Source organism: Capsella rubella, unplaced genomic scaffold (assembly GCF_000375325.1).
Source record: "Capsella rubella cultivar Monte Gargano unplaced genomic scaffold, Caprub1_0 scaffold_4, whole genome shotgun sequence".
NCBI lineage: Eukaryota > Viridiplantae > Streptophyta > Magnoliopsida > Brassicales > Brassicaceae > Capsella > Capsella rubella.
This window is the reverse complement of record NW_006238920.1, coordinates 10,053,850-10,071,795: the sequence shown is the minus strand read 5'-3', so window position 1 is coordinate 10,071,795 and position 17,946 is coordinate 10,053,850. Positions and strand designations below refer to the sequence as shown.

The 17,946-nt window shown below is 37.6% G+C and overlaps 5 protein-coding genes across 5 annotated transcripts; 1 reads left to right on the top strand and 4 right to left on the bottom strand.

Annotated features, from left to right (window-relative positions):
- Positions 1–4,748: 4,748 nt before the first annotated feature.
- Positions 4,749–5,482, bottom strand: LOC17887890. The gene has a single exon (XM_006294914.2). It carries the CDS (start codon positions 5,457–5,459, stop codon positions 4,815–4,817), a length of 645 nt encoding a protein of 214 aa, XP_006294976.1. The 5' UTR covers positions 5,460–5,482; the 3' UTR covers positions 4,749–4,814.
- A 2,059-nt stretch (positions 5,483–7,541) lies between these two features.
- Positions 7,542–8,573, bottom strand: LOC17890119 (short-chain dehydrogenase reductase ATA1). Its single transcript, XM_006293479.1, has 2 exons — positions 8,180–8,573; positions 7,542–7,966 (listed from the first exon to the last, which is right to left on the bottom strand). The coding sequence occupies exons 1-2, from the start codon at positions 8,571–8,573 to the stop codon at positions 7,542–7,544; spliced, it is 819 nt and encodes a 272-aa protein (XP_006293541.1).
- Positions 8,574–8,825: 252 nt separating this feature from the next.
- Positions 8,826–9,607, bottom strand: LOC17889110. The gene has a single exon (XM_006295507.2). The coding sequence runs from the start codon at positions 9,578–9,580 to the stop codon at positions 8,957–8,959; it is 624 nt and encodes a 207-aa protein (XP_006295569.2). The 5' UTR covers positions 9,581–9,607; the 3' UTR covers positions 8,826–8,956.
- A 745-nt stretch (positions 9,608–10,352) lies between these two features.
- LOC17889127 (casparian strip membrane protein 1) lies at positions 10,353–11,514 on the top strand. The gene is made up of 3 exons (XM_006295456.2): positions 10,353–10,731; positions 10,933–11,056; positions 11,151–11,514. The coding sequence occupies exons 1-3, from the start codon at positions 10,451–10,453 to the stop codon at positions 11,364–11,366; spliced, it is 621 nt and encodes a 206-aa protein (XP_006295518.1). The 5' UTR covers positions 10,353–10,450; the 3' UTR covers positions 11,367–11,514.
- On the bottom strand, positions 11,434–12,656 carry LOC17887960 (probable F-box protein At2g36090). Its single transcript, XM_006295986.2, has one exon. It carries the CDS (start codon positions 12,481–12,483, stop codon positions 11,524–11,526), a length of 960 nt encoding a protein of 319 aa, XP_006296048.1. The 5' UTR covers positions 12,484–12,656; the 3' UTR covers positions 11,434–11,523.
- Between the last annotated feature and the right edge of the window lie 5,290 nt (positions 12,657–17,946).

Here is a 17,946-nt window from a genome sequence, read left to right as displayed (position 1 = left end):
GCCAAATAGCAGCTCCTGACAATTCGCTGACTGCCCAATATTTCGCGGACTCCGCCCGGCGTTGTAAACTTGACGCACTGGTGGTAAGTGGATGGGACTGCCTTCATTTGATATAACCACGGAGTCCCTAGAATGGCGTTGTAAGCTGCAGGTCGATCGAAGACGGTGAACTCCACCATTTTAGACGTCCCTTGCACGGCAACTGGGAGGGTTATGGTCCCCAAAGACATTGAGGTCTCGCTGGTAAACGATACCAAAGGAGCTGGAGGTCCTGTAATATGACTCTTATCGATCCCCATCCTGACGGGTGTATCCAGGAAGATTAGTTCTACCGAGCTCCCTGTATCGACCAATATCCGGCATACTTCGTGGTTCGCTACATCTAATGCAATGACCAGCGCGTCATCGTGGGGGGAGTCTAGGCCCTCGGTCTCCTTTTCCGAAAAAGTTATCTCGGGGTAGACTTCGCACGTTTTCTGCCTCTTCGGAACTGACTCATTCAGTTTCCTCTGGTGATCCTTTATGGCTCTGACGGAGTTCCGGAATATCCTGGACCCCCCCATAATCACGTCAATACGCTTCCTCATTCCTTGGGGGATCTCTTCGATAAGGGCCTTAGGCTTTTTCGCCGGTGGGAGCTCCTCCTCCTCAGGAGCCACTTCAGCTACGAGCTGGACAGTGTTTTGTGCTTGATCGAGTTCCTCCGCTAACGAACCTCTCCGCGAGCAGGTGCATTAGCTTTTTGCAGTTCCTGGTGGCATGCCCGGCGACCTTGTGGAGTTCGCAGAAGGAGTCATCATCATGCTCTTCTCGGATCCACTTATTAGTGGGCGAGGCCCCGTTCCTACCTCGCGGTCCAAATCCTGACTTCGACGGGCCCCCTTTCGGGCCTCCCTTCTGGTGGTCCACCGCGAAGGTGCCCGGCCCCGGCTTTTGACCTTGCGAACTCCGCCGGGCTCCTTGATCGAAGCTCGGCTTGGGGCTCACCTTGTACTTCTTCGCAAGGCAGCTTTTTCCTCTTCCGCTACTATCCAGTTCGAAGCTCGATGGAGGGCATCCTGAATACTGGATGGGCGGTTAACCGTCAACTCCTCCCTGAGCCGGGATTCATGCCACAAGCCGTTCTTAAGGGCGGACAACGCTGCCGAATCGGAGAGTCCCGGGATCTGGACCATTATCTCTTTGAACTTTGTGATATAAGACCGGAGTGAGTCGCTCGGTAGCTGAGCATCGGTCACACCAGCTCCTATGAAGCTAGAATACTGTTTCACGAATGTAGTGGAGAGCTGGGTAAAGCTATCGATCGTGCCTTCCTGAAGCGAAGCGAACCACAGGAGGGCTGGTCCGACAAACGTTTCGGCGAAGAGCTTGCAATATCCCGCGTCCTCCTCATGAGGCTCGAAATCTACCCTTCCCACCGTAAGGAGGAAAGTATGGAGGTGAACCTTAGGGTCCCCTTTCCCCTCGTAGCTGAGAAACTTGACTTTTCGCGCATCCTTGATACGCATCGCTGAAATTCTAAGAGAGAAAGGAGTTCGCTTTGACTCCTCGATAACCCGGTCAATGTCCGGGGCAGAGCTCGTCGCGTGATGGACTTTTGATTGCATGGCCCGGATCTCATTCTGAAGGAATGAAATTTCCGGGTTGGGCACGACCACCCCCCCATGACGAGGTGGAGTGCGGATATGACCAGGCGTGGGATTCCTACTCGCAGGAGGGGGAGTTTCCCGTCCGGAGTCCGAAGTGGCCGCCCTCCGCGGGAGCGCCGACTCCGACAGACCAGCCTCTCTTGGCTGGTTTCCTGCCGAGCCCGTAGTGACTGGGAGAAATGGCCCCCCGCTCCCCGGAGATGCTGTTGGTAATGCCCCTCCAAAGTCCAGCATCCGGGGCTTGCGGAACGTAGCGCCAACAGGTGTTCCTTCCATGAGTGCATCCACCTGAGCCGCATAGGCATTATGGGCGTTGGACAGCTCGGAGACGGTTTCGGACAAGGCGGCCACCTGTGCGGTGGACCGTTCCTCGAATCCTCCGAGCTTCTCCGAGAGTGCGGCCGTGGCCGACTGTTGCTGCTCTGTTTTCCCGGATAAATCCTGCAGTAACTTTTGAATAGAATTGAGAGTTACCTGGCTATCGTCATTCGACATCTTGCTAGGCTGATGACTTGAGGTCGGATACAAGGAAACGGTGGGTTAGGGAATAAGGGTCCCCACAGACGGCGCCAAAATGTGGGAGTGGGATCCACGAGCTGGAGATGGGATGAACTTCAGTGGGTTCCTGATCCCCTGTCCGAACTTGCGATAAGACTTGCCAAACGAGAGAAAATTGCTTTCAGTTTTATTCAGTATCTTTAGTCAAAAATCCGACCCCTTACACTTAGTTCTTTCCCCCTACTTATATTATTCTAACATACAATTAATGATCAGCGGGCTCCGCTCCGTAAATCACGCTTTCCTCATCAAGGCTCCGCTTGACCCGCTGATAGCCCGTTTCGATTCTCTTTTCGAACTCTCGATTTCTTGACAGCATACACCTATTGGGCCGGGATCAGCTCCTATAGTGGGCTTTGGCTAACAGCCCGGCAGCGAAGCAGGCCGTTAGCCCGGAATGCCAATTCCGGTACCCACAATATGTATTCATGTTTATTAAAAAAAGTTTGATCAGCTTAGAGTTTTAATGAGATATATGGTTACAAAGAAAACAAAAACTAATGAGATGGTGCAGGAGATACCAAGCTACAAAAACATATTCGATCATACACAATCATGGTTGACAGGGTTAGTTAAAGTCTAACGAAGTTTGAATAAAAGATCGACCACTAGTTATCAACACTTCCCGACGTTCCCGTTTCGATTGTACACCGATATACATTTATTTACATGCATATATATGTTTTATGGGGGGGGGGGGGGGGTTTGAGTATCACTTAACATATCATACGTGAATATCGAACATAAGAATTCACTAATAACTAAGTAGCTAGTGCCGCTTTTGTGTCATGTATGGTTGGTTGTCTCCCATATTGCATAAATGACATATAGAATCAACTAATTGTACTGTAAATAACTAAATATATATAATGAATCAGACCTAATTTCTACATATTAACATATTGTTCTTTATGGATATCTGACTCAGTACTCCTATGTCTACACTAACTTTCAGAATTTAAAATGAATTCTAAACAACTTGTGTTTATTAGTGGCTCCTCTAATATATCTTTTACAAAGCAATAATATATAAACGTTGCATATATATGAACTCCAGTTAGTTCACGTTTTAGAATGTCTATATAATTTTCATTATCCAGATTTAAAAAATATATATATATATTAGAATTAAAAGGCCATGTGATATCCTCATTATTAGCGTTTTGGCAATGGCAATGAAGTGTGCCATCCAGCAAATTAGCAACACTGGAGAGATAAATACTTTCCAATCACATACCCACTTGTTATTCTATATATCTGTTAAGAAAGTTTAAAAATACATTAGAACAAAATAAGTTGTAAGTTTCATCATGGAAAACATATTATTCATGATTTATATATAAAGTACTCCTTGTTTACGAAAATTGATCTTTCAACCATTTTCCGTGAATTGTTGATGTTTTTTCATTTCTATGTGCTATATATATCAAGATTTAATTTAATAAAAGATAAATTAAAATAATAATAAATAAAGGGCATGAATATATATTTATTAGGTAAACTACATTAATTCATCAATCCATTATTATATCCTATCGAATTTAACACACGTTAAAATAAGATACCGTAACTTTGGTTTGATTTTAAGTACAAAGTTTACTCACATATAATAAAACTAACCGAACCCAAAACTAAAACTGAAATGCCAATTAATTGAAATTGTGAGGTGAGAGGATTGCCTAAAGACTGAAGAGGTGTTTAAACCGAACCACAGCATGGTTGTTTATGCCCGAACACCATGCTATTATCAGTCCGAGTTGACAGGTTTTAGTTGGCCGCAAAGTGTTTAGATTTGTACATATGAAAGTGGACCCAACCATTTCACTTTGTTTCGCAAGTGGCTCCTTTAATATAACTTTCCTAAACTTTTTGACAATTTGGTTTTGGGCTTATGATTGTCATGAAACATATAGAAGCACACTTATACAAAGTTAAAGAACTTATCATATTCAAAAAAAAAAAAAAAAGTGGCAAAGGTAAAAAAAAAAAAAAAAAAAAAAGAAGAATAAACCGTCGCCTTTATGGGTTGAAACTTGAAAAAGATTAAATATTAGTTGAGGAATCATAAATCATGTTCTACCACCTCAATAATAGTTTGTGAACGTTTTAAGTAGCAAGAACCCCCCGGTTTTCACAAGCACACAAATTAATTTTATTTTAATCACACCTTAAAAGATCAATCCATGTTGTCGCGCGCGGACAACTTCTGAGTCTCCTGTTAGTCCTATGAGTTGCATCAAAACACGATGATCACTCGCCCAGACCAATCCACTCGATCGTTGCACAAAAGTCATGTCTTTCTTTATCTTCTCCAACATGATCAGTGCACACATAAAACCATTCTCTCATAAAGAAACTTATTATAATCCTGTGTGATAATATATGCTACTCTTGTTTATGTGCAATACTTTAAAGAAGAAATAGACATTGTTTTGGAATCTATTTTAACATAGAACTTGTCATTAAACTTATTGTTTTTGTTTATCAATGTATTCAAAACATATAAAAGCATATAATCAATATAATGATGGTCTCTTAACAAATCTTAGAACTAAGATTTGTTAATTATTGATTTTTTTTTTTAAACGACAGTCATTATTTTTAAAACTAGAGCTCGTTCGTTGATATTGGTAACTCCTGCCAGAGACGTTCCCTAACACCGAGCTTGCAGCAAACATAGACATCATGTGACGCCAGAACAATCTGATCATGAGAAAGGTTGCGAACGCCCCAATCACTCATACTTATCTCTTTATCTTTCCTCACTCCTTTGTGCCCCAAACACTTCTCCACAATCTTCTCAAAGGAACTATTCAGGGGCAACGTATACAGAAAGTCCCTTATGTCGAGAAGTCTCCAGATGTCCAACTGATGGTGGAATCTCTCGAGCTTGTACTTGTCTTGGCTGTTCCAGACGCCGACAAAAGTGACTGTCTCATCTTCCAAGAAACTTCGAAGGACGCTAGGCATGCGCTTACAGTAAGACAACTGGATGATGAGACAGCGGATACCGACGCATAACTGGAGAGTGTCCGGTGGAGGATCGGAACCACCTGGAGTCCATTGGACGCCGAGACCGACAACGAGAGGGTGTTTCAAACGAAGACGGCTGAAGAAGCGGATGCTCTGGATCCATCGGCGGATCACTGAGGTAGTATGAGTGACCGTGACGATCAAACGTTGTCTAAAGAAATCAACGTCGTATTCTTCGTTGATACGGTGCTTTTGGATTCTTCTTCTGATCCTACCCATGGCTATTTGAAACCTGTTAACTTAGAGAACGACGACACAGTCTTATGAATCTCAAGAGAACTAACAAAATAGAGGCTAGTTTCATATAACTGTATATACGAAAATCTCTATTAATACTTATCAGTTATCACAATAGAATATTCTTCGGTTTGAGTTTCAGCGGTTCAATTCATGAACGAACGTTGACGTCTATGATAGTTGGACCGGTTCCCAAATTATCTCCAACTCCAATAGTCGTCGCATGGACAAACATGGTATATATGAAACGCTGACTTTTCAATCACGAAGTAGAACCTGTCTATATGTCCACATGGACACGACGGATTCAGAAATATCAACCGACTCCTCTTAATAAATTAGGTGCATGATACACAAACAAAATTGAACATATATAATCAAAGATCACTCTTTAATTCGAAAAACCTAGATAATTTATTAAAGTTAGGAAAAAGGAAGCTCTTCTACGGCTTTTGTAAAAATATATAAGAGTCCACAAATCAAACTAGAAATAATGTCAAAACTTAAAACATGAGTGGTTTTTTTGGTTTACACAAAAAAAAACATGAGTGTTTCAATATAACTCCCCTGTACTATGCTCAAACTCTCCAGTAATACCAAAACACTAAAAATTATAATTTTAAAAGTAAGTCCTAGAGATAAGATTTATAAAAAAACTACGAACCCTAAAAATCCATTATCATATCTCCTAATATTTCTTGAACTCTTAATCCATATCAAATACTAGAATTATAAAGAACACGCAATATTAAACCAGAAATCTTGACTTTAACTAAATTAAGACAATCGTTTGGAATCAAGTGCTATAGAAAAACTTACCTCTTGAAGAGAAATTATAAGGATGATTGTTCACTAGAATCGCCCAGACCCGATCTGAGGTTAAATAAGAGGAGAGACATATATATATATATATATAAGCCCCGAAGAATATTTGTTTGGGATAAGAATATACTTATTACATTTTTACTGGACATTATAAGAAGTAAATATTACATAAGTCTAAATATTACATAATTCAATAGATCGAATTAATTCGTAAATTTCCTTTTTGTTAATATTTACCTTTTCTAATTCAATATATATATTTTATTTTCCTTTTCTTAATAATATAGGGGGATTTTTCGTCTCTCTTCCACCACACAAAAAAAGATGCAAAAGTTGTTGAAAGAAATTAGAATCAAAGATTACATGAATATACTAAAATCCTCTTGATGCAAACCAAGTCCGTAAGCCTCTTTCATACCTTTTATCTCCTTCTTTTTTAATGACTAATAAGAGTTTGTTCTGAACTTATTTTCCTTTTAGCTTTACGATTGTCACTTTTATAAAAAAAAAGACGGACCTTTGAGGTCTTGAATAACCAATTTATGATACGTATAGTTACAAAGATTTTACATGTTAGTTGAAGAACCATAACGTGTTCTTCCACTATGATCGATGTGACGATGTCAATCATTTTTGGTATGTGAACGTTTTAAATACCAAGAAAATCACAACCATACGTACGTACATGTTTATTTTACACAAAATGATTTTTAGTCATACCTTAAAAGATTATTTCACGTGTAGCGGTCAAAAATGATTTGTAATCACACGTTAAAAGATTAATTCACGTGTAGCGGACCATATATCTTCTTCCTTCGAAAGTCATCTGTGATCCAAGAGAAAGCATATATAGGTCCATTACCATTAGTCTTATGAGTTGCATGATGCAACTTGCATCGAAACAACAATGATCACTTGACACGGACCGTGTCACACGGTTGCACAAAATTATTTCTTCATCCTTGTCCAACATATACACACACTACCAAATTTTATTCTCTCATCAAAGCAAATTACCATATATGCATGTCACTAATAATCCGAGCCGTTGGAAAATTACAATATTAATCAATTATATATAATATCTATAATCTTGTGTTGATATACATACGTATATATGGAGTCATGTTTTACTTAGATGCAACATTCTTAAAAATCTACACATATTTTTCAATAACTATGTTTACATGATATGATAATATGATATGATATGATAAACCCGTCATTATAATTCACTAGCTAGTTGTATATAAATCTCATGGTACTAGTGGCAGACGTGTAACCACCATCAACAACCAGGTTATGTCCGGTAATGAACCCTGAAGATTCTTGGCTTGCAAGAAACAAAGCTGCTTGAGCCACGTCCTCCACATTACCTGCTCTTCCGGTCAGCAAACTCCCTTTCTCAGCCACAATGTCGGTGACCTCATCAACGTCGAGTTTGTCATTGTTAAGGTACTTACGGTACGCATTTACCAATATGTCAGTGGGAACTCCATGAGGAGAGATGCTGTTCACACGAATACCATGAGACCCAAGCTCGCACGCCGTTGTCCTCACCAGCCCGTTGATGGCTCCTTTTGAGAGCGTATACGCGTGCCCTCCAAGTCCTCCCATTACCCCTGATGAGCTCGATGTGCATATTATCGATCCTCCTCCTCCCCCTCCTCGGTTTTAGATACATCATAGCTAAACTTAGTTAACTGAAACCTTATTATTACACTAATCCAAAACATAATTATATTTCAACATCCATCAGTTTCACTCTAATAGAACGAATCCGAATCAAAACCGAAACCGTATCAGGCTTGAAATCTGTTTGGATGCCCCTAACTAAAACACTTATATAATGTGGATTCAAGGTATTAGTAACAAACCTTTAATCATGGCCTTAGCAGCATGTTTGATTCCATGCAAAACACCATTGACATTGACCGAGACAAGTTTGTTAACCATGTCAACGTCCATCTCCATGATGCTACCTTCGTTGAACGTCATCCCTGCGTTGTTGAACATCACATCCAGCCTCCCCTTACGTCTCATAGCTAGCTCCACCACCGCCTCAACGTCAGCCTCCTTGGACACATCACAGTGAACGTAACACCCACCGATTGATTCCGCCACATGGATGCCTTCATTCTCAAGGATATCCGCTACTATCACATAGGCACCGTTCTCGGTGAATAGTCTCGCCGTGGCCGCTCCAATCCCTCTTGCTCCTCCGGTTATTATAGCTACCTTCTGGAATAATCTTTTTTTTGAGTTCACCATTTTATGTCTATTAACTATTTCTTGAGAGACTCGATCTTGTTGTTATATATGTTTCTTCTTGTTAGACATGCTCTTTGCCTCTCCATCAACTACTCTAATTTCTTTCACTTGTTAGTTCATTCATCTTCTTCACGTTAATGCAAGTTTGTTAAATAAAAGAAATATAGAATTTTAATTAGAAAAGAAACACATGATATATACATGTGTATCCAAAAAAAAATTAAAATTTTCTTGTACAAAAATGATACCCAAAGCTTTGAAAAATATTACATAAAACGTAACCTTTAATCGTTTATTATTGAGTTTAATTTGGAATTAAAAGACATCTAACTATTTTCAAATAACAGCTCTTTCCTCGCAACACAACCCAAGAAAACAAAGATTCAACATCCCACTTTCCAGAGACGTTCCCTAACACCGAGCTTGCAGCAAACATAGACATCGTGTGACGCCAGAACGATCTGATCGTGAGAAAGGTTGCGAACGCCCCAGTCGCTCATGCATATCTCCTTATCTTTCCTCACCCCTTCATGCCCCAAATACACCTTCACCATCTCCTCAAACGAACTATTCCGGAGCCACGAAGGCAGATAGTTTCTCATATCTAGAAGTCTCCATATCTCCAACTGATGGCGGAACCTCTCGAGCTTGTCCTTGTCTTGGCTGTTCCAGACGCCGACAAAAGTGATTGTCCGATCTTCCAAGAAACTTCGAAGGACGTTGGGCATGCGCTTACAGTGAGACAACTGGATGATGAGGCAGCGGTTACCAGCGCATAGTTGGAGAACTTCTGGAGGAGGATCCGTACCATGAGGTGTCCATTGGACGCCGAGTCCAACTACGAGAGGGTGTGGCGAACGTAGACGGTTGTTGTGGCGGACGGTGTGGATCCATTGGCGGATCACTGAGGCTGTGTGAGTAACCGTGACGATCAAACCTTCTCCGAAGAAATCAACGTGGTATTGGTGGTGAGTATGGCGCTTTGGGATTCTTCTTATCCTAACCATTGTTTTTTGAAAAGAGATACAAAGAAAGTGATGAGAGATAGACAAATGTTAAATAAGATATCAAAATCCGAACGTTGAACATTACGTTACAGAATTCGAATTTTGAAAAGAAAAAAAATGAAGACTATGAGATTTCATATCAAGGTATCTAGGGGAATATTTTGCTGGAATATAGCAGCTTAAGGAGGATATATATGATTTTATTAATTTGGGTGTTACGAAGCTCTAAGAGAATCACAAGATTAATTAAAGTTGAAATGATTTCTCGATGATATAGTTGTCAATCGGATGAGTCCAATTCAGCCCAAAAATGCAATCAACATAAGTTTTGAGGTTGTGTTTTAAAACCTGATCCAATTAGAAAGTGATAATGCATATATGTATATGATAAACTTATAATAATTTTGTGCTTTGCCTTAAAAAAACAAAACAAAACTAACTAATTAGAAGTAGTTAGTCGTTTGATTAACATACAAATGGTGTCGAATAAAATGTAACATAAATCACACATTATTAAGCTCTCTTTTTATTGCCTACGAACGTTTACCAACTTCATTAGTATACAATTTCTTTTTGAGTTCAATTGTTTAGCACAAACCCAAACAAAAGTGGGGGAAAGTAAGAAGCAACAACTCCTCTCTCCCCAGACTCTAACAAATCAACTAAACTCAAATATCAAACAACTCTTTAAAAGTTCATCATTAATTAGTTAGCTACTATATATTCCTAGTTAACCACTGCATAATACAAAGCACTATATAAACACTTGTCCATCTGCCATTAGTTACCACAACTACAAAACATTCGAATACACAACACACAAAGCACACAACTTAGTTTTTCTCTTAAACCCCCAAATTACAAGAGAAAATGGCGAAAGAGTCCACCACCATTGACGTAGGCGAGCCAAGCACCGTGACCAAAAGTTCAAGCCATGTCGTAGGTGACGCGAAGAAGAAGGGCTTCGTGGCAGCCGCCGCAGGAGGTGGCGCCAAGAGAGGTTTGGCCATATTCGATTTCCTCCTCCGTTTGGCGGCCATAGCAGTCACCATTGGGGCTGCCTCTGTCATGTACACCGCTGAGGAGACTCTTCCCTTCTTTACTCAGTTCCTCCAGTTCCAAGCCGGTTACGATGACCTTCCAGCGTTTCAGTACGTCCATTCCTATATATCTTCTTAATATCTAGTAACTTATATTTACAAAACTAATGCATATATAACATCTCTAATTAAATACGGTGAAACAGTTTCTTGAAATCAATTATTAAAATTCGATTTATTAGTAAGTCAACCCATGTTCCGGTTGTATCATTATGTGGTTAGTGAGCTAATGAAATATAATATAATCTGAAGGTACTTTGTGGTAGCCGTAGCCATAGTGGCCAGCTATCTAGTCCTTTCACTTCCCTTCTCCATTGTAGCTATCGTTCGTCCACTCGCTGTCGCGCCTCGGCTGATCCTCCTCATCTGCGATACCGTAATATACCTTATAACCCTATTCTATATTTCTTTATTTGTTACTTTCATATAATTCACTAACTTTTTTTTTATGTTGTGGTTGTATATAAAAGCTGGTCTTGACGCTGAACACATCAGCAGCAGGAGCCGCAGCATCAATAGACTACCTTGCACACAACGGCAACCAAAGCACCAACTGGCTCCCAATCTGTCAGCAGTTTGGAGATTTCTGCCAAAACGTCAGCACCGCGATTGTCGCCGGTTCTATCGCCATTGTCTTCTTCATCGTTCTCATCATCATCTCTGCCGTTGCTCTCAAGAGGCACTGATTTCCATCTTTTTAAGTGTCAAGATCGTAATGTACGAGTTGTATATGTGTTGTGGCTTTGTGCTTTGTGTAACAAATTGATATTATTGTGTGTAAAATGTAATTGAAGTTTGTAATATGTTTTAAAGAAATTTGTCTTTTGGTTAAAAGCTTCCGACTCATATAGAGGTTCTCCAAAGACAAAACCCAACAAGAGACACAAAGCTTAAAATCCCAAAGGCTACAGTCAAAATGTCAAATACCGATTCTACCCTCATCTTCTTCTCCTTCATCTCTCTCTTCTTCTCCATAAACTCTTCGTGTCTCCTCTTCGATTCTATTTCTCTGTTTCTTCCATTTACCCTTTTACCCTCCATTACTCTCCTCAAAATTACCAAACTATTCTTCCCGTTCAAATGCGTTCCCTCCATCTTCTCCACCTTCAGACTCACATCCCTCACGTGCATCTCCTCATCGCCGCACGTGACCACCGTAATCACACACTCCACCGTCTCCACCACCGTCGCGAACTGCGCCTCCACTTCTCCGCTTATCCAGTTCCTCTGTACCGACACAGGCCGGTGACTCGATAAATTCGCCGCTCGTCTCCCGATCGGATCAATCACTATCCAGCTCAAAGTCAGATCCTTCTCTAGATCACGACACGTGTCTTCCGTCCTCCGTCTTCGTTTAATCGGCGTCGCAACAGTATCCTTCGCGTCCACCAGATCGATCCTCAACGGCGAGCTCTTAAACCACGTCGTAGTTGTCTCCGTCTTCACGACTTTACTAAAAATCAATTTCCCTCTGTAGTGAAAATCAACGGCGGAGATCAGTTCTGGAAACGGACAGTCGAGATCAGAGACTGAACCGGCGGTGGTTTCAAATTCCACCATAGAATACGCGTCGGAGAAAAAAGAACGAGAACCGTCGGAGCAAGAAGGCCACGTGGATCGGCATATTTTGGACCAGAGAATCTCGTTGGAAGCGAGATTGTGAAGATGCGAAGAGACGCATGAGACGGAGGCTAAGGTTGCGCCGTCGAGACGTGTCAAGATGTGAGTTTCTATGATATCGTTATGGACGGTGGAGATTAAATCTGTTACGGCGGTGGAGGAGGAGGAAGAAGTAATAACCATCTCTGTTTGAGTGATTATTACTAATTGGGAGTGATTAGTTAATGATGTTTTTGTTAATCAGTGAAGCAGGAGTATTTATATAAGAGCGTCACAGTGTTTTTGTTTGACAAAATGGTCCATCTTTTTTTACTTTATTACGATAATACCACTGCATAAACGGGGGACAAGTTGATATGTTTTGTTTTTATATTAACGTCATTTTCTTTAATTTAATAAAAAATTTCACGCAATTATGTTGATGTTGAAAGAATGATTAAATAAGTAAAATTTTAAAAAATATTGAGTGATTGAAAAAGATCTATGTAATAGTAATACATAATTTCTTTTCATTTAATTCAATTGTATTTTTTTAATATATATCATATAGATTTTGGGTCAAACATTATAGATTGTTTGGAAATTTAAATTATAAATGAATTTAGCTGAATTATGCAACTAAGTTGATTCAAATAATTGATGGATCACATATTAATTTATTATAATAAGCTATTCAAAACAAAATATTATAAATTAGATAAACTTTGGGGAAAAAATTACAAAGGTTACATAGAAATTATCCATGCAAAGTAACCAAGCATCACCTCAGAGGCATTATATTTCAGGACAACTTGAGTATAATTATTCAACAACTTGTATTGCATGTTTTGTCAAACTATGTTTACTATTCAATCACATATAGTCTTAAAGATGCTAATTTTAGTCATCGTTTGTTAATTTTCAACACTAGTAATTAAAGTTTGTTTGATTTTTAAAAGACGCGATGAGAAATCATTGCATTGACCAAATGAACAAAGTAATCATGAAGATTTCTTGGTTTCACTTACAAATCAGTACCGTAGACAAGCTCTGATCTAAATGTACATGCGCAACCAATTAAGGTCAGAATCCTGAAAAGTGTTTATGGAAAAACAAAAACAAAAACAAAAAGATAGAGTGATGAAGATCAAAAACGTACACACATATGGGACGAGACATTCACAAACAAAGGACTCATAAAGATACGTAAGAAAGTGGAAAAAGGATGGCCCATATTAACCTCTTGTATTTGTTCAGGCTAGTATCACATAACATAATTAAATAGCATCTCATCTTTCTTATTTCTATCACCCGTAATTTCAATTAAACAAGCAAAGGTCGGCTACACAGTGTATTAGCAAAATGAATGAGACACAATGGTTGGAGACTTTAGTTATGTTTTTTGGTTGATGTAAGAAACATGTCCACGCAAACTGACACAATGGTGTTTATAGTGTTTTCTTTGAACTTTTTGTTTAGGTGATTGAGTTTTTCTTTTTCAAATTTTGAATATATAAATTTCATTTCAGAATCATATTTAATATACTATTAAGGTTTAATCTCGTAGACGCTTAAACCGCATGAAACATGACTAGGCAGTTAAACAAATCAAATCGCTATTTGCTTATTACTTATTTAGCTTTTTCTTGCACATTGACAATGAGACATTATTTACAATTTAATAAAATTTCAAAAACAACAAAAAACAACAGGGAATGGACAACCTTAAAACAACACTAGATTAAGGGTTCCCTTAAATTTGAGTTAAGATATCACCTCCGATTAGGTTTATACAGCTCTCTGTGTTAAATAAAATAAAATAAAAAACTAAACAAAAAGGAAAAGGCTCGATGAGAAAAGGAAAGACCAACAATGATTTACATCAGCATGACTTTAATTTTTTTTTGTTTGATAAATAACGTTATCTTGGCATTTTCTTACATACTACAATTAAGTAGTGAAATGTACAATAAAAAAGTTAATTAAAAGACTAATAAAAGGGTATATGTTAATGATATATTAGTGTTTTCAGGGTTTTCTTTTTGTCATGCTTTGGAATTTTCTGAATTAATATAGACGTCGTTTAAGGCCATAATATGGACTTGTTTGGGAAGCAGCATTGGGTCGATGGACTTTACTGACCCAATCGACTGGTCAGGTGCACGGTGTACCAGTCAACCCAATGGTCATGTTCCTTAGTCCATAAAGATTTTGATCTTACGCAGTTTCTTTATAAAAAAGAAAAAGAAAAATTCCATGTTGTGAGACCTATATTAGTTTTATGTTAGTTCAAAATATTAGTTTGTGATTAATAGTTTAATACAGACTTAATAAACTAACAATTTGTCGGTTTCATTTGCGTCATATTAAAATAAGCCAACGACATTATTGTATGTGTATCCGGTTCCTACTCTCAACCTAATTTTCCCTTTTTGACATACTACATCCACTGGATTTATACAGTTACGATTTGAATTGTATAACTTATATAGTCAACGCGACTGATGTTAGCCAATGTATTGATCTATCTACAGTTTATGATACATGCTGAAGATATCATTAAAAAGAACCAAACCTTTTTTATAGTTGTTTCCAGATGCTGAAAACTAAAATGTGAGTTATAGAAAAAACAAAAACTCATGATATCATGGTTTGTAGGTTTGAAGCAAGGATAACTTAGGCTAGGATATTGCAAGATGTTTTAAATTTGGAGGAAATGAACAAACCTTGATTAGTTCTAAACCGGGGATAAAGAGAGATCGATGTATTGGTCAAACTTATATTTGGTTCTTTCCATGTCACAATTTTGGATCAGGTTCTGGTTTTCCTATACGCTAACCGGTCACAGAAATGGGCTCCTCTTATAGACTGACTATATAGGTTTAATCCACGATTCGGCCAATGTCTGGATATCTCCATAAGATTTTGCATAGAGACTATAATCAAACAGGCCCAAGTTAGAGTCCATGTAACAACAAGTGGGAGATTTTGGAGTTTGTGGTACCACGGTTAAGTCTCGAATATCTCATGCTAATTATATGCTTATATATGAGAAACATCCATATAATCTCTTGTCCATGGTATGCACTATACATATTCTATAATATACTGTATTTCGTAAAGAGAATATATATATAATAATAACATTTTCATCTGTCCATATGGAGCGGACTATACTTTATTCACATTACTTTTAAACTATCGAGTCAAGTCAATTACAAACTTAATTACACAATTTGTTTTAGGGACATCTCATTTGTGTCAGTGCTCAATACATTATTCGTGCCATAATTCTCTGTATTGAAAAGCAATCTTGAACTCAATTACTTCTAAGTGCAATGAACTTGTGGAGATGATCTCATATCTTTTTCAAAACAACATTTTTTAAGTATTAATCCAGGTGTGTCAGATACCTACTAAATCAAACTTGGATTCTTTTGTCTATTTTTAATTATTACATATTAATTTCGTAATCAAAAAGTCTACAAAATATCGTACGTGTATATGTACACAAATGTACATGCATAGTGCACACATACTTAGACGTAGGTGTACGTAGTGGCACGTGGGTATACTAGCCTAGATACTTCTGATAATGTTTTTTCCTTTGTCACTATATGATTTTAAATTGTTGATGCTTTTTATTTAAATTATAGAAAAATATACTACAAAATACGAACTATAATGCTGCATAATCTAAAGTTCACTATTAATTTAGTCGGAGGAGCTATATGTCTTTAATTTGGCTGCTACCAATTATGAAACGACGTGACAAAGTACTGGTTTAGGGTCGAACTTGGAAAATATGATTCATTTTAAGTTTTAAACCTCAAGCAAACAAGCCATGTACGTTTACATCTGACTTCAGAATTCAGACACTTTAAAAAAGGTTATATACATATATACTAAATACGTCAGATCCATGTTCAAGATTAGACAAAGTGTTTCTACAAACAACCTCATTGTTATATTACCATTCACATCACAACACAAATCACACTGTGTTCACGTTGTCCCACTGTTTGTGTCACCGTTACACCACACCGTCTATATTAGACTCACCGTCGTCTTGCTATTGTGCTACTATAACACTAATTAAGTCAAATTTTCAGTCTGAATAGTTTGCTTTAGAATAGTATATAAAATTATAAATGCTTTTGAAATTTGAATATCGACTTGGATATTCGGAGACAAAATGGAAAAAATGTTTATTTATAAAAGTGATTGGTGGAATATACCGAACAAAATTGAAGCTTATTGTTGGTTAACTTGTCCGGTAGCTAATTTATTTATTCCAGTGAACCTAGCTATAGATTTACATATATATTTACATAACCATATTGTTCCAGTAATAAAACTTCCAAATTCAAGTTCTAAAATAAGATTTATTTTAGACAGAAACAACTATAGAACATCACAGTCACACCATATATGTATATAGTTGATTGATATGAGAAAATAACTATTTTCTTCTATAATAATGTAAGACTTCGTAGTTGTTCGAGTAAAATTTTTGAATAAAATTGGAGGACGAATAATTGATCAGAACAGTTACATTTACTAAATATTTTTTAGGATAAATCCAAGAGAGACTTCAACTTCATAACCGGTCCAAAATATCATATTCCCAATTGCTCATCCGGAACCAATGGTTAACTTAATCGAACCTGATTTCTTGAATCGCTATATATGTACTTGAGAAATATATAGGTCTACGTCACGGCATAACATGGAGATTTTAGTTTGTATACGTCGCATGTATATGCATCATGTATATATATTTTTATAAATAAAGAGCATCATAGATATTTAGTATAGTATTGAAATACTAAAGAAGTTATTGGGATCATAAACGGGAACACAATAATTGCGAAAAGGGAATCAAAAATGAGAGTACAGCAAAGCAAAATATATAGCCTTAAGCGTATAGAGACACTTCGTGCATGGTCAAGCTCTATTTAGTCTCACTCACTTGCCTTGCAATATAATCTCTTAATGTAATCTTTTTATTAAAAAATAAGTTATTTCATGAATCCAAAGATCTCTCCTAAAATTTTACAATTTCTTGGAATTTGTTTGTCTCTCTTTATCTATATATGTATTTTATTTATGATTCCCTATCTTGATTCTTCGCTAAGGATCCATGTTCTTTTCTCTGCTGCTCTTCTCATTATTGTTTTCTTTTCCTATTCTCCTACTCATATTGCAATATTCTTTTATGATAAGATAAATATTTACTGATTTCTAACTTGCATTAAATCAAAAATTTCAAGGAAACGTTTCTACAAATTTACTTACAAAGTATAGTAATTTGTTTTCCTTCTTGTTTCAATGTCAACTATCTTTTTCATTTTTTAATAAAAACTCTCTATTGAATTCTTTTTTCAAGATTTTAAAGTAAGTAGGGTAAAGTGTAATTGTGGAGAAACATTGATGTCAGCAGTAGAATTGAAGAAACAGGGTTTACCTGATAGAGAATGAATCTACTTGGAAATTGAGGAAGTTTCGCAGCGATCGAGGATGAGGTATTATCACTTGACCTGGTTTTTATTTTAAATATTGTACAATATATAGAAAGAAATATATCACATAACAACTTTTTTGGTGGACGAAAACTTTTTCGAATTAAAACGTTTCAGTCAGATCTAAGCAAGTTGTCAATAATAT

What these genes read in the sequence shown, in the direction of transcription:
- LOC17887890 (XM_006294914.2), bottom strand. Translation starts at nt 5,459, where the DNA reads ATGGGTAGGATCAGAAGAAGAATCCAAAAGCACCGTATCAACGAAGAA.
- LOC17890119 (XM_006293479.1), bottom strand. Translation starts at nt 8,573, where the DNA reads ATGGTGAACTCAAAAAAAAGATTATTCCAGAAGGTAGCTATAATAACC. An exon ending in TGCTAAGGCCATGATTAAAG is followed by an intron (nt 7,967 to 8,179) that starts GTTTGTTACTAA and finishes AAAACCGAGGAG; the next exon opens with GGGGAGGAGGAGGATCGATA.
- LOC17889110 (XM_006295507.2), bottom strand. Translation starts at nt 9,580, where the DNA reads ATGGTTAGGATAAGAAGAATCCCAAAGCGCCATACTCACCACCAATAC.
- LOC17889127 (XM_006295456.2), top strand. Translation starts at nt 10,451, where the DNA reads ATGGCGAAAGAGTCCACCACCATTGACGTAGGCGAGCCAAGCACCGTG. An exon ending in GATGACCTTCCAGCGTTTCA is followed by an intron (nt 10,732 to 10,932) that starts GTACGTCCATTC and finishes TATAATCTGAAG; the next exon opens with GTACTTTGTGGTAGCCGTAG. An exon ending in TCCTCCTCATCTGCGATACC is followed by an intron (nt 11,057 to 11,150) that starts GTAATATACCTT and finishes TGTATATAAAAG; the next exon opens with CTGGTCTTGACGCTGAACAC.
- LOC17887960 (XM_006295986.2), bottom strand. Translation starts at nt 12,483, where the DNA reads ATGGTTATTACTTCTTCCTCCTCCTCCACCGCCGTAACAGATTTAATC.